This window comes from Saprolegnia parasitica (genome assembly GCF_000151545.1).
Source record: "Saprolegnia parasitica CBS 223.65 unplaced genomic scaffold supercont2.112, whole genome shotgun sequence".
Lineage (NCBI taxonomy): Eukaryota > Oomycota > Saprolegniomycetes > Saprolegniales > Saprolegniaceae > Saprolegnia > Saprolegnia parasitica.
Genome location: NW_012156506.1, coordinates 88445 through 100941, shown reverse-complemented (window position 1 = coordinate 100941; position 12497 = coordinate 88445). Strand labels below are relative to the sequence as shown.

The window sequence follows — 12497 nt, the reverse complement described above, 5'->3', positions numbered from 1 at the left end:
TGGCGGAAGGGTCATTCAGTGAGTCGTTTATGAACCTTTACATATGAGGACCTGTCAACAACTATAAACTCCGAGAAGAGGTGTGACGACTGGAGGTGTGACGACTGGAGGTCGTGGTGCAGGATTGATGGCTTATCTTGATAAGAGACATTATTGCTCCCATCAACCGGAAGCTGCTTCGTCGGCCCTTCTTCACCCACCTGCACGTTTGCATTTGAAGTCGACAAAGGGGACGATTGCAAGCGCTCATGGCGCAGAATTACCCAACCATCCTGTGCGCGGCGTCGCACGTGGACCCAGCCAAGAAGTACACCAAGCACGTGTCGTTTGAGCTCCACGGCGCCATGTGATCCACCGCCGTCGTGCCAGCTTGCCGGCTCTGGTGCCGAGGAGTGCAGAGGTGTTTTCGTGCCAACGCCACGCACGGTGTGGCCGAGTAAGTACAGAGAGTGTAATACGATCGTTCCGGTAAGCACGATGGCCATGAGTACCGGTATGTACCCGAAATCACTGGAAATTAGTATGTTGTGAGGACCAGGTAGGCTTCATACCTCTATAAATGAATACATATCATTCGGGCCAGATACGAGCCTCTTACAATCGATTGCATGGGATTGATATCTTAGCCTGTGAACCTAAGCACAGTTTGCCTTTTGACGCAAGCTACTCGGCGTGCACGCATCGGTACGATCCACGAGTGACCCATGCCACAGCGCTCACTGCATGACGCGATGCAGGAGAGACAAGACGGCAATGCCGATTCGGACACTTCTCGAGGCGGTGGCGGCCGGCCAAGCAAGCGTTGTTGTGGAGCAACTCCACGACGGCGCGGATCCCAACACGGTCGATTCGGTACAAGCCAATCAAAGTATGAACAACGCCACAATATGCATCGAATAGTACGGGAACCCGGTACTTGCGATTGCGGCGATGCACGGTCACGTCGACGTCGTGTCTGTGCTGCTGGACGCCGGAGCGACCGCCGATGCGTTGGATGCGGTACTACCGATATCGGTATAGAGTGTCTGCATCACCACCGCTTTGTTGTTTAGATGAACGCCCCGCCGCTCTTTCGTGCAGCGCAGCAAGGGCACCGGGACGTCGTGGACCGTCTTGTTGTCGGCGGAGCCAATGTCAACTTGCAGCTGGCCGTAAGCAGTTTGTGTTCCGACAGTTATGTGAGCGTCGTGATATATGGTTCATAGAGCGGGGCAACTGCCTTGACGGAAGCCGCAGCGGCCGGACGCGGCGAAACGGTGGAAGCGCTTTTAGCTGCTGAAGCCAACGTCGGGTTGCACAGCTGGGTACGCGCGACAACTCGCAAATCGATTAATGGCTTACGGTGCCGCCACATATTACTAGGATGGCACCACGTCTCTGATGGCGGCTGCCGCAAGTGGCAACGTGGACGTCGCGATGCAGCTCTTGCAGGCAGGCATGAGCGTCGTCGACGCCAACATGGTGCGAAAGACCAAGCACATCAGGAGATGACTCCGGCGTAGGCTGGCATCACGGCCATGCATTTTGCGGCAATGAGTGGTCATTACGCGATGCTGCACGTGCTGTCCAATGCGGGTGGGGATGTCAACGCCGCTTCCTTGGTACGTCCCAGCCAAAATCGGCATTTTCTCGTCATGTCGCGGTAGGATGGGACGACCATTCTACGATGCGCCGCGACGGGCGGCCACTCTGCCGCCGTTGCGGCCCTCCTCGAATTGGGCGCCCACGCCAATGACGGCACGGCGGTACGTACACGAGTTTTCTATTGACCGGATGCCGTCACGCCGCGTAGACGAGCGTGCCGTCGCTTGTCGCTGCGGCCGATCAAGGCCACGTGGACGTCGTGGATCTACTCTTGCAAGCCGGCGCCGACGTCGATACGATCGACCGCCGGGTACCCACCACAGCGTCGTTCGATGGCGTCAAGGATTATTCTGTAGACGGGCGCAACGGCGCTGTACGTTGCAGCGTCTCGTGGCCACGAAGCAGTCGTGCGCCGACTGGTCTACGCGGGTGCGACGCTGGACACGGCGGCCAAGGTGCGTCAACAAAAGTTAGCCATACGAAGAATTCACCGAGAAGGCATAGAATGGACAGGTGCCGCTCACTGCGGCCAAGACCCACAACCACATGGCCATTGTCCACTTGCTTGAAGCGTTGCGTGTCGAGGTAGTACCCTTTTCTACCTTCGTGGCCGTCTCGAATGCATTCGGTATCACGCTGTAGAAAAGGACCTTGCTCCACGCGGCGCGCCTCGGCGACGTTGACGGCGTCCTTGCGCTGCTTGACAAGGGCCTCAGCGCGCACGAGGTGGACGAGGTACGATGCACTTTGTCCGGCAAGGTATACACAACAACGCATAGCATGGGAACACGCTCGTGCATTTCGCGGTACTTGGCGGTCATCGCGCACTGCTCACCGTGCTTCTTGAGCAATCGGGGATTCCAACCACGCGTATCAACAAGGTCCGTTAGGATCTCGAGTTGGCATCGTCAGTGCTTTGTAATTGTGTAGTTTGGCGAATCGCCCATGATGCTCGCCATCAAGATGGCCGCAGACGACATGGTGCACTTGCTGCACACCGCCCAAGCGACGACGGCCCCACTCGTACGCTCGCCGTTCCTCTCCAAAACGCATGTGTCAATATGAAGCATAGGTGCCTCGTCGGTCCCCGCCGCCGACAGCACTGTTGGGCTTTGGCGGCTCTGGCATTGTGTTCAAGGACACGTTGGACGGCGTCGACGTGGCCGTCAAGATGCTCAAGAACCTACGTGATGCCAGCCATTTTCGTCGCGAAATCAACGTCATGAAAGCGTACGACGAGGTGTTTGGAATCGACACTTAGGCGTCGTTGTGTAGCAATCCGTCGCCGTACGTGGTGCGGCTTGTCGCGACAGCCGACGAGGACGCCGATCCGCAGCTTCTTCTCGAGTTTATGGATGGCGGCGACCTCGCGTCGTACCTGGACGCAGAGATGACCCAAGCGCCCGTCGCCGTCGGGTACTCGCACGTCGAAATCGCGTGGGCCGTTGCGAACGCGCTGAAGGACCTCCACGCGAGAAACATTGTGCACCGAGACATCAAGACCCAAAATATCCTCCTCTCGTCGGTCCATTACATCAAGGTCGCCGACCTCGGCATTGCAAAGGGTGTGGCCATGCACATGACGACAGGCGTCGGCACAACCGAGTGGCAGGCCCCCGAGGTTTCCACGTCCAGTCGTGAGACATACGGCACGCCCGTCGACATCTACGCCTTTGGCGTCCTCCTCGAGAAGCTGTACCCGGACGTCGTCGAGCAAGACAACTCGGCGTGGTACGCCGTGCTCGCCAAGCGCTGCAAGGCCATAAATCCAGCGGATCGTCCGACTGCAGTCGAGATTGTCAACAACTTGCGCCCCGAGCTGCTCGCCAAGTGCGGTTCCTGCTGCTCCATCACAGCACAGACACGCATGTCTTTGTGTAGGCAATCCAAACTCGTGTTGTCGCTGCGCGCGTTCCGGAACGACCAGGTACGGTGCTAGCTTTTGGGAACATGGCACGACCTTTTTTGTAGTTGCGCGCCGCGCCGGAAAGCCACGGCCACAGCTCAATGCAGCCGCAAGTCGAGCCGGAGCCCCAAGTCCAGTCGGAACCCCAGCCCGCACCACGCGTCCCTCTGGTTGGAGCCCGCTACATGCTACATCTTGTGTCTTACCTTGTGGATCATAGGATTTCCAGTCGCGAGACGAGAGTCTCGGTGTACGTCAACGCCCAGTCCTTCTACTCTTGCGTTGATGCGAAATGGTCTCGATAGCCGGAGCAGCGGCTCCTTCGTGCGGCATTTTTTGGCAACTTGGAGGTTGCTGCAACGCTGCTCAACGAAGTGGTGCCAATGGAGTCGGCGAGTAACGTACGCGTGACGGGACTGACATGTTGGTGAATGAGACGTACGTAGGTTGGCCAGACGGTACTTATGCTTGCGGTGGCCGGCCGCCAGCCCCAGATGGTTGCGATGCTTCTGGCGCGTGGCGCCAATGCTAATGCAGCGGACGAGGTAGTCACGCTCGTTGCAACCTTGGATCTAATTCATTCTAGGTCGGCCATGCCGTGCACCTGGCCGTCGACACCAATCAAATCGACGTCTTGAACGCGCTCATTGGTGCCGGTGCAGCTCTCGACGTCCTAGATACGGTAGTATATTGTTGCTGTCGTCTGGACGACTCACGTTGACGAGTGCGTAGTACGGGTTGACGCCGCTGCACATGGCCGCCATGCGTGGGTATTTGCCTCTTGTGAATGCGCTTGTGACGGCTGGGGCCGACATTAAGCGCCGCGATGCGGTGCTCCAGAGCTACGAACACGCAACCTACTTACAACTGTGCATGTCTTAGCGAGGAGCGACAGCGTTGACGCAAGCCCTCTACGGCAGCCACGTGACGACGGCCAAGCTGCTCCTTGATGCTGGCGCCGATGTCAACGATGATGCGGTGCGTCACCGTGCAATCGATCAGACCTAACCACAAGGTGTAGTGGGGCGAGAGTCCGCTCTTTATGGCCTGTCGCTTGGGCCTCACGCCGCTTGTGCGGCAGCTCATCGACCTTGGCGCCGACACGACGGCACTCTACCACGTACTCATCTCAGTGCCACCAATGTCTTGCCTGTTTGACACGGTGTGTCTTCGTTAGGAGAGCCTAACGCCGCTGCACATTGCAATTCAGAAAGGACATGCCGAGATTGTGTCGATGCTGCTCGCATCACCGCGTGGCGTCGTCAACCAGCGCGACGCAGTACGACGCCTACGTGTCGGTAGACTTGATATGATGTTTGTGGCATAGCGAGGCACAACGCTGCTACATTTGGCCGTCGCCACGGGCTACGTCAATGTCGTCGACGTGTTTTTGAACGCTGGCTTTGACTTTGACGTTGTCAATTATGTACAAGGCCTTTTCCGATGCCGCCTATTCACAGCTGGTGTAGGATGGCGACACGCCGTGGAGCCTCGCCCACAACAGCCGCAATGCGGCGCTCAAGTCGCTGCTCGACGACGCCATCGAACACGTACGAAACGACGCCTTGCGGTATGGACGCTGATGGCAACTACAGAAAGACGCCCTTCTTGAGGCGGCCCAGCATGGTGCCGTGGACTGCATTCGTCTGCTTCTGGAGCGCCCGCTGAGCGCCAACGTCACGGACGAGGTAGAAGACGTCTCTTTTGACATACATCGTATAACGATGTGCTCGACAGGTCGGGTGCTCGCTTGTGCATTGGGCCGTCATGACGCAGAACGTGGCACTGTTGGAGCTGCTTCTAAAGCAGCCGCAAATGCACCTCGATACGCACAACCATGTACCACAGTCGCCGGATGCGGGGTACACTCATGCCTTGCCATCGCCGAGTAGGAAGGAAAAACGCCCCTCTCGTTGGCCATCCAACGTGGTTACACGCAAATCGCCGACATGATCTTTCGCCACAAGCAGCGTCCTGTGGACGAGGTATGTGTGCATCTTGCTCCGTAAGGAATTACAGCCTAGCCATGAACGTACCCAGATCACGCTGGCGGATGTCCAAGGCGTTCGTTCTCACCTCGGCGCTGGAGGCAATGGCAACGTCTCCAAGGGCTCGTACCACGGGCGATTCGTCGCTGTCAAGCGCCCCAACAGTGCTGCGCACGTACAGTCGTTCCGAACCGAGATCAACGCGATGCTCACGTCTCTCGACCTTTTGTTGGTGTCTTCTTGGGTCTAACTTCGTCGTAGGTGTGCGTCACCGTACTTGGTGGAGCTCTTGGCGATCGCCGACCGCCACTCGAAGACACCGGCGCTCGTTCTTGAGTACATGGACGGGGGCAATCTGCGCACGTATCTCGATAAGAAGAAGTCCGGCGAGAAAATGTCTCTGAACATGACCAAGCTCGACGTGGCTTGGGTCGTTGCCAACGCACTGCGCGATCTGCACTCCATGGGATTTGCCCACGGCGATATCAAGAGCCTCAACGTGCTCGTCAGTAGCATGGGCTACATCAAGGTCGGCGACTTGGGCACGGCCCGGGATCGCGCGACGATTTTGACTGCTGTGCCGGGGACACTCCACTGGACCGCGCCCGAGGCGCTCCGCACCGATATTCTGGGGCGCTACGGTATGGAAGCCGACGTCTATGCCTTTGGTGTGCTCCTCACGGAGCTCGACACGCTCGAACTGCCGTACTACGACCAGCTTCCCATGACGCATCATGTGTTTGTGAACGGCGTTCTCGACGGCTCCGTCCGACCGACGCTCCGCAAGAACTGCGAGCCTTGGTACCAGCAACTGACGGAGCAGTGTCTCCTGGGGGATCCCAGTGCGCGCCCGACGGCCACCAAGATTGTCGAAGTCTTGCAGACGCACGTAGCCGCGGCGGTGGCGAGCAAGGAAGTATGCACCTGCTCTTCTTCAATGGTACATATACACGTGAGACATGCGTTTTGATCTAGGCATTCGACGCATTCCACCGAGCGCTCACGAATGATATGGCCGTCGTCGTTGGTGCGCAGCTCGCTGCGGGCATGGACCCCAATGCGCTCTTGCCCGTAGGTGTTCCCGGCCATCCTAGGACTATTGACATCTCGCGACGTCTAGGGCGACGTGACGCCGCTGTATCTGGCGGCGATGTGCAACGCCAAGGACTGTGTCGGAGTGCTGTTGGCGTCTGGTGCGGACGTCGACACCCGTGTGGTTGGTTTCGTTGTCGTCGAGAGGCAAGTATATCATGGGGCGTAGGACGGTCGGACGCCGCTGCATCTGGCGGCCAGCTCACGGCGCTACCCGATTGTCGACTTGCTTTTGCGCGCCGGCGCCGCCATTGACGCTCGAACCGAGGTTTTGCAACATCCTTTCTTATGTGGCTCACTAAATCCATGTAGAAAGACGGGGCGACACCGCTGATCTACGCCGTCATCAACAAGGATCCGGTTGGCGTGGCGCAGCTCCTGGACGCCGACGCCGACGTTGGAATCTCCCCCAAAGTGGTAGCAGCACGTTGACCCATGGAACTGAATTTTTCTCATCGGATGGCATTATTTAGGGACCGACGCTTTTCGAAGTTGTCGAAAGGAAAGCATCGATGGCTGCTCTACTACCGCTCTTGAAGGCTGCGTCCGTTTGTGTACGTCACCTTCCCTAGTCTATACGAAGCACAAGTCGGCATATCGTGCTATAGGAAGCGTTGCTTCATACACGGGATATGAGCTGCGCTGGCTGTGGCAGCTGGCACTCGATCCAAGCGACTTGTAGCGCGTGCGACCACGTTGCATCGACGCGCGACAAGCTCGTCGTCGTGCTACGGCGGCTGCGAACGCTGCACAAGCGAGGCCACGTCATCAAATGGACGATGGAATGCAACCTGTGCAAAATGACGTTCGACTTTAGCACCACGTGCGCTGGCTGCAACGCGCCAAGTCCGGCCACGTCGGACGACGACATGTTCAAGTCGTGTTTTGCGCGACTTAAAGTAGCTCTCAAGAACAACGTTACTCGCCGCGTAGGCGTCCCAACGGCCAGCGTCGTTGCCTCACATGTGTGTATTATGCAGGAGTCGGTGCCAGCGCTTCCGGATGGCGTGCAACAGCTTCTTGAGGCACTCGATATTGGCACAGCCGAAGAGCGTCGCGCCGCGGCGAATCACGCACAGGCCGTGAAGGAGACCGAACACGCGACGGTGGGACATGCTCAAGTTGTAGGCTCCCAGGCGAAAATGGCGATCCCTCTAGCAATTGGCTCGCGTCACAAGAGAAGGCGACGCGGTTGCGCTACAGCGCCTTCTCGCCATCTCGTGTCGCCCCAACTGCACGGACGAGGTGCAACAACCAATTCGACGATCGACTCGGGAATGATCCAACGTGATGGCTAGGACGGCAACGCACTTGTCCACATCGCCGTGCGTTCGAACAACCTCGCCGTCTTAGAAGTCTTGCTCAAAGCCCCCGGTGTCGACCTGGACGCGACCAGTTCGGTAGGATGTCTAGCTAAAGACTGTTGCAGCTTTCTCAGGGCGCGTAGGACGGAAAGACGGCACTGGCCGAAGCCATCGCCTGCGGCGACATGAGAGCCGTGCGCGCGCTGCACAGTGCGCTCACCGTCTCGGTAGGCACGGTAGTTTTTTTGTGGAGTGCTCCCCGAGTCTCAACCGACGCGTAGGTGGCTAGAGACGAGATGCCAACGCCAGGCGAGCCGATCGGCCTCCGAATCGCCGAAAAGCGCTTCCTCTCGCCAGCGGGCAACGAGTCTGTCGACGCGATCCTCTCGTACATAGCAATCATTGTGGATGCACGCACATCACAATCCATGTTGTAGGTTCTCGTCGCCGTTCGTGGTGCCCATCTATGCATTGGACGGGCCCAATACCGTCGCCGTCGAGGCGATGGACGAAGGAAGTCTTCGGAACCTCCTCCTTCACGTGCCGCGCGAGTACCACTATGGTCGGTACAAGTTGCTTCAAGTCCAAGTCGCGTACTGCGTCGCCAACGCGCTCGCCGATTGCCATGCCAGCGGCCTCGTGCACGGCCATCTCTCGAGCGAGAACGTCTTCTTTTCCCGCCGGCAGTTTATCAAGGTCGGCGTTCCTGGGACGACGCCGGACAGCGACGATGCCAACTCGATGCTGCGGTGGACAGCGCCCGAGGTCCTCGTTGGGGCTGGTCGCACCACCGCATCGGACGTCTACGCACTGGGTGTGATTTTGACCGAGCTCGACACCCACGAGCTGCCGTATGGCGAAGACGAAGTCGACGAAGCCGTGCTGCGGGATCTGGTGTCAAACGGTTTCCGCCCGCCTCTCTCGGAGGATTGCGAGGAAGACTACGCCAACTTGGTCGCTCACTGCGTGGCCCCAGAACCGAGTGATCGAATGACCGCGGCCGAGGTCGCAGCGATTCTGCAGCCAATACTGCATGCTGCCGTCGTCCATTTCGGTATCTAACGTCCGATGGGAATAAGAAATGCGTTCTTGACCACTCAAACGACCCCAGAAATGGGACGTGTCCTCGACACAGCTCGTCTTGGCACTCACCCAATAGTGTCCTTTGCGTCACGTTCCAAAAATGAGCAAGCCCCGTGCACGCACAAACCAGACGGTATAAAGAAAAGAGGTTTGGGCAATTCATCAGCCATATGATTGTTGCACCGTTGGTTGTTGTTGAAGTGGGTCGTCTATTACAATAGATAAAACTATGCTAAATAAAATTGTCGGACTTTCTTCGTTGTGTGTACTCGGTTGAGGGACTTGATTTAGGCAGGCGGAGGCAGGAGCGCGATCCGCGGGACGAGGTGACGTCGCGGCCACTCGTGTTGGGCGAGGAGCTGGAGAAGACTACGAAGAGCAGGCTGCTCGGGCTCTTGTACGAGGCTGTGGTGCACGTGCAGTTGAGCGACACGTGCCGCCTTGACGGCAATCGTCCATGGACTTGGCAGCGGTAGGTCGGCGCGGAAGACGCGGTCGTTCCGGACTCGCCAGACGTTGAACCAGACGCAGTTGTTGCACCGTTGGTCGCATACAGTGGTGGGGCACTGGGTGTGAACCTAGCCCACGTCAACACCACTAGGCCGGGACAAGGCGATGTGTGTTTGCATGTGTAGTCCCACGGGAAAAGCCCGTTGATATGGGACTGTACGTCCTTTGGCAGCAGTCTGTAGACGTAGCTTAGCTGTCACTTTCCGTTCTGCCTCTTAGTACACTAGCCGGTGTTTAGGGAGTACGGCCTCCCTCTGTCTGGTGTTTCACGTTTTAGTTGTTGCCAGGGAGCGGAATCGGTCACAGCTTTTCGGGATCTGATGCCTGCAATCTAACCAAGTACATGTCAAATGTTAGTCCCATACTTCTCAATTCGAGGCGTTTGGGCTGCAGCGATCGTGCCAACAAAAGAACCACCGTCATAGTAAGTACCTACTACTAGTGAAGTGAAAAACGCAACGAGTACTTGGGTTGACATAGCTGCGGTGACTCATCGTGAACTTTCTTTAGCACATTCGATGTAACGATCGTTTGAATTCAACCCCGTTTGCTCTGGCTTGCATTTGGTTGTTGCAACATAAACGTGCGAGGATTTTCCAACCATGTTCGATTGCGCTGCACTGAATAGGCTTGCGTGGATGTGGCCGGGTCCGTGGTTCTCACGATGCGAGCTGCAGGATTGCTCGTGATCGGAAGTGAGAGATAGATTCACTACTCGCTATGGTCAAGTGGGTGCGACGGGACCAGCGACGATGATGCTTCCAAATCGCACGCTGTGGGAACATTCGATGATAACGTGGCATTGAAGAAAACACCGTAGAACACTTGTTGGGGTACAGCAACCAACATGCTTCGGGCCACACGATGTCAAGGTCAAGCTTTCTGCCACTTCTGCGAGCCAGTAGCTTGCGTTGTCTCTCGTCGCCTGACGGATCCTTGTGGCAAAAGAGTACAATAAACGAATCCCGTCGTTCATCACGAGGTGTCGTGCTGCACGTGCAATCGGAGCTCCTCCTCGTCAGGAGGTGCATGTCTTGTGCGCTCCGCAAGTGCACAGCGGCGTTAATATATGCACACTAAAGGCCGGAACGTCGGACTCGATGAGTCGTGACCACGCCTCGTCCATCTCTCTTTCCGTGCTGCGTGCACGGCTAGAAGAGCCTTGACTGGGTGTGCCTTGGTCACAGAGCTCGGACGTCGCACACGATGGAACGAGCAAGACCACGCTACGAACAAAATGAAGTGCTATCTATGTCCAAGAAATCGTTGGCCTCGCACAGCTTTGATCCTTGCATCCAAGGTTACGTATGTATGCCCTCTTCCCAACTGACACACGAGGTAGCCGTGTGACCGTTGGGAAGCGCGCTGTCCGCTGGTCCACCTCGCGTGCGGCTTCGAAGAAAAGGATATCTTTTCATGCAGCGGCCGTTGTTTACAATGATATATATTAGAGTCGATGGTTAGCCTTGAATGGCTGATAGAGCTCCGACGCCGCCTTGGTCTCTCTTGGAACACCAATGCCGCTCATTCTACGTAGTCCTCCGATTCGCATCACTTGTGATTGGTTGAAAGCATCCACGCGCTGGGAGTATCGAACAAGCGGGCGATCTTCGATCCGTTTCAACGTCGACGGTGCCCAAGGTATATCTTGTTTCGCCGGCGACGGCAGAAAGAGAGCATATATATGCACGAGGTGCGCGTGCTTGTCTCTACCACCTTGTTGTCTGTTGGGACTTGGAAGCTTACGGCGCTATACGTGATAGCATGGTGTACGCCCCGTCATCTGCCAGTGGTCGATTTCCATCGCGCAAGTCATATGGGCGCATTCTTCTCGGGGCCGTCGTACAAGTACAAAGTCGACGTGGACGGCAACGGCAAACTCGTGCTGGCGCGGGGCCACATCAAACTGCTAAAAAAATACGCGCCCAATTTCACAGCCACGCGCGCGCCGACGCCCAAGGACGAAGAGCTCATGACGCGGTCGTGGGAAGTCGTCATTGGCGCCAAGTTGCGCGCCGAACTCGAGCGGCGCAAGTTCCAAGTCAACACGGACCCGGACGCACCGCCCGAGTCGTCGGCCGTCGTCCAGTTTTACGATGTCTTTTTCACAAATTTGTACACGATCGACCCGGCGACGCGGCCCGTGTTTCGGAACTCGATGCACGTGCAAAGCAAGGCGCTGGTCAACATTGTCGGTGCAATCCGCCACATTTTACACTCGGCCGATGCCACCAATAACATTGCGGCCCTGGCGTTGCGCCACATTCAGTATGGCGTCAAGCTCGAGTTCTTCGACAGCCTCGGTCTCGCCATGATTGAGACGCTGCGGTCGCTCGGCGGCAGTTTCTGGAGCGACGACGTCGGTGACGCGTGGCGCACGGTCATCGCGTACATCATTTGCCTGCTCGTCCCGCCGTACATGGAAGGCGCCCGCAGCAAAGAGCACAAGCACTTGACAATGGCCACGTCGCGGTCCCGTGGCAGCGCCTCCCGCGTTGCAGTGGGCGACGCGCATCCATCATTTATGGCGTCGATAGCACGCCCCTCGACGACCGAAATCGTAGGTTAGGACAAATGGACCTTCGTCATAGCAGACTAAGTTATCAAGATATGTCTACTCTATTCGAGATGTTGTCGACTGGGTCGCGACGGCGGCACCGATGCAGCGATGTTACTAACTGGTACCGTGATCTGTGAGCAGCGCCGCTTATTACCTGAAGGTAGCGTCAAGCTAGCGATATACATCAGCCATCTCGACAAACTACAGTACCGAGACCAAGTGTTTCTTCAGTGCCCGACACAGACCGCCTTGGGGTCGCTGTGATCTGGCATTGGACGTGAGAGCAGAGCTTTTCTGGTGCCGCATGCAGTGAGCTCTTGCCGCCGAATGTGTCGGTCGCTAGTACTCTCTCACCAACTCACTCTCTCTCTTCGTCTCTGACGGGTGCGTGTCACCCTGATGAACGCACAGGTACGGGTGAGTGTACGGGTGGCGTGAAATCACAGGATCGCAATTGCGGGCGTTTGATT

At 57.2% G+C, this 12497-nt stretch overlaps 5 protein-coding genes across 5 annotated transcripts; all 5 read left to right on the top strand.

Moving 5' to 3' along the window:
* Nucleotides 1-900: 900 nt before the first annotated feature.
* Nucleotides 901-3523, top strand: SPRG_14156 (TKL protein kinase; the record flags this gene model as incomplete). Its single annotated transcript, XM_012353022.1, has 14 exons — nucleotides 901-999; nucleotides 1053-1151; nucleotides 1206-1304; nucleotides 1363-1461; nucleotides 1503-1601; nucleotides 1647-1745; nucleotides 1793-1894; nucleotides 1941-2039; nucleotides 2098-2169; nucleotides 2227-2319; nucleotides 2364-2465; nucleotides 2515-2607; nucleotides 2657-2814; nucleotides 2860-3523. Exons 1-14 carry the CDS (start codon nucleotides 931-933, stop codon nucleotides 3521-3523), a joined length of 1947 nt encoding a protein of 648 aa, XP_012208412.1. The 5' UTR covers nucleotides 901-930.
* A 1009-nt stretch (nucleotides 3524-4532) lies between these two features.
* On the top strand, nucleotides 4533-5073 carry SPRG_14155 (hypothetical protein; the record flags this gene model as incomplete). The annotated part of the gene is made up of 4 exons (XM_012353021.1): nucleotides 4533-4610; nucleotides 4668-4769; nucleotides 4818-4916; nucleotides 4960-5073. The coding sequence occupies 4 exons, from the start codon at nucleotides 4533-4535 to the stop codon at nucleotides 5071-5073; spliced, it is 393 nt and encodes a 130-aa protein (XP_012208411.1).
* Nucleotides 5074-5439: 366 nt separating this feature from the next.
* SPRG_14154 (TKL protein kinase) lies at nucleotides 5440-6448 on the top strand (the record flags this gene model as incomplete). Its single annotated transcript, XM_012353020.1, has 3 exons — nucleotides 5440-5475; nucleotides 5531-5691; nucleotides 5740-6448. The coding sequence occupies 3 exons, from the start codon at nucleotides 5440-5442 to the stop codon at nucleotides 6446-6448; spliced, it is 906 nt and encodes a 301-aa protein (XP_012208410.1).
* A 754-nt stretch (nucleotides 6449-7202) lies between these two features.
* Nucleotides 7203-8936, top strand: SPRG_14153 (serine/threonine protein kinase; the record flags this gene model as incomplete). The annotated part of the gene is made up of 6 exons (XM_012353019.1): nucleotides 7203-7447; nucleotides 7749-7815; nucleotides 7869-7970; nucleotides 8018-8110; nucleotides 8156-8262; nucleotides 8312-8936. The coding sequence occupies 6 exons, from the start codon at nucleotides 7203-7205 to the stop codon at nucleotides 8934-8936; spliced, it is 1239 nt and encodes a 412-aa protein (XP_012208409.1).
* Nucleotides 8937-11283: 2347 nt separating this feature from the next.
* On the top strand, nucleotides 11284-12036 carry SPRG_14152 (hypothetical protein; the record flags this gene model as incomplete). Its single annotated transcript, XM_012353018.1, has 1 exon — nucleotides 11284-12036. The coding sequence occupies one exon, from the start codon at nucleotides 11284-11286 to the stop codon at nucleotides 12034-12036; it is 753 nt and encodes a 250-aa protein (XP_012208408.1).
* Nucleotides 12037-12497: the final 461 nt, after the last annotated feature.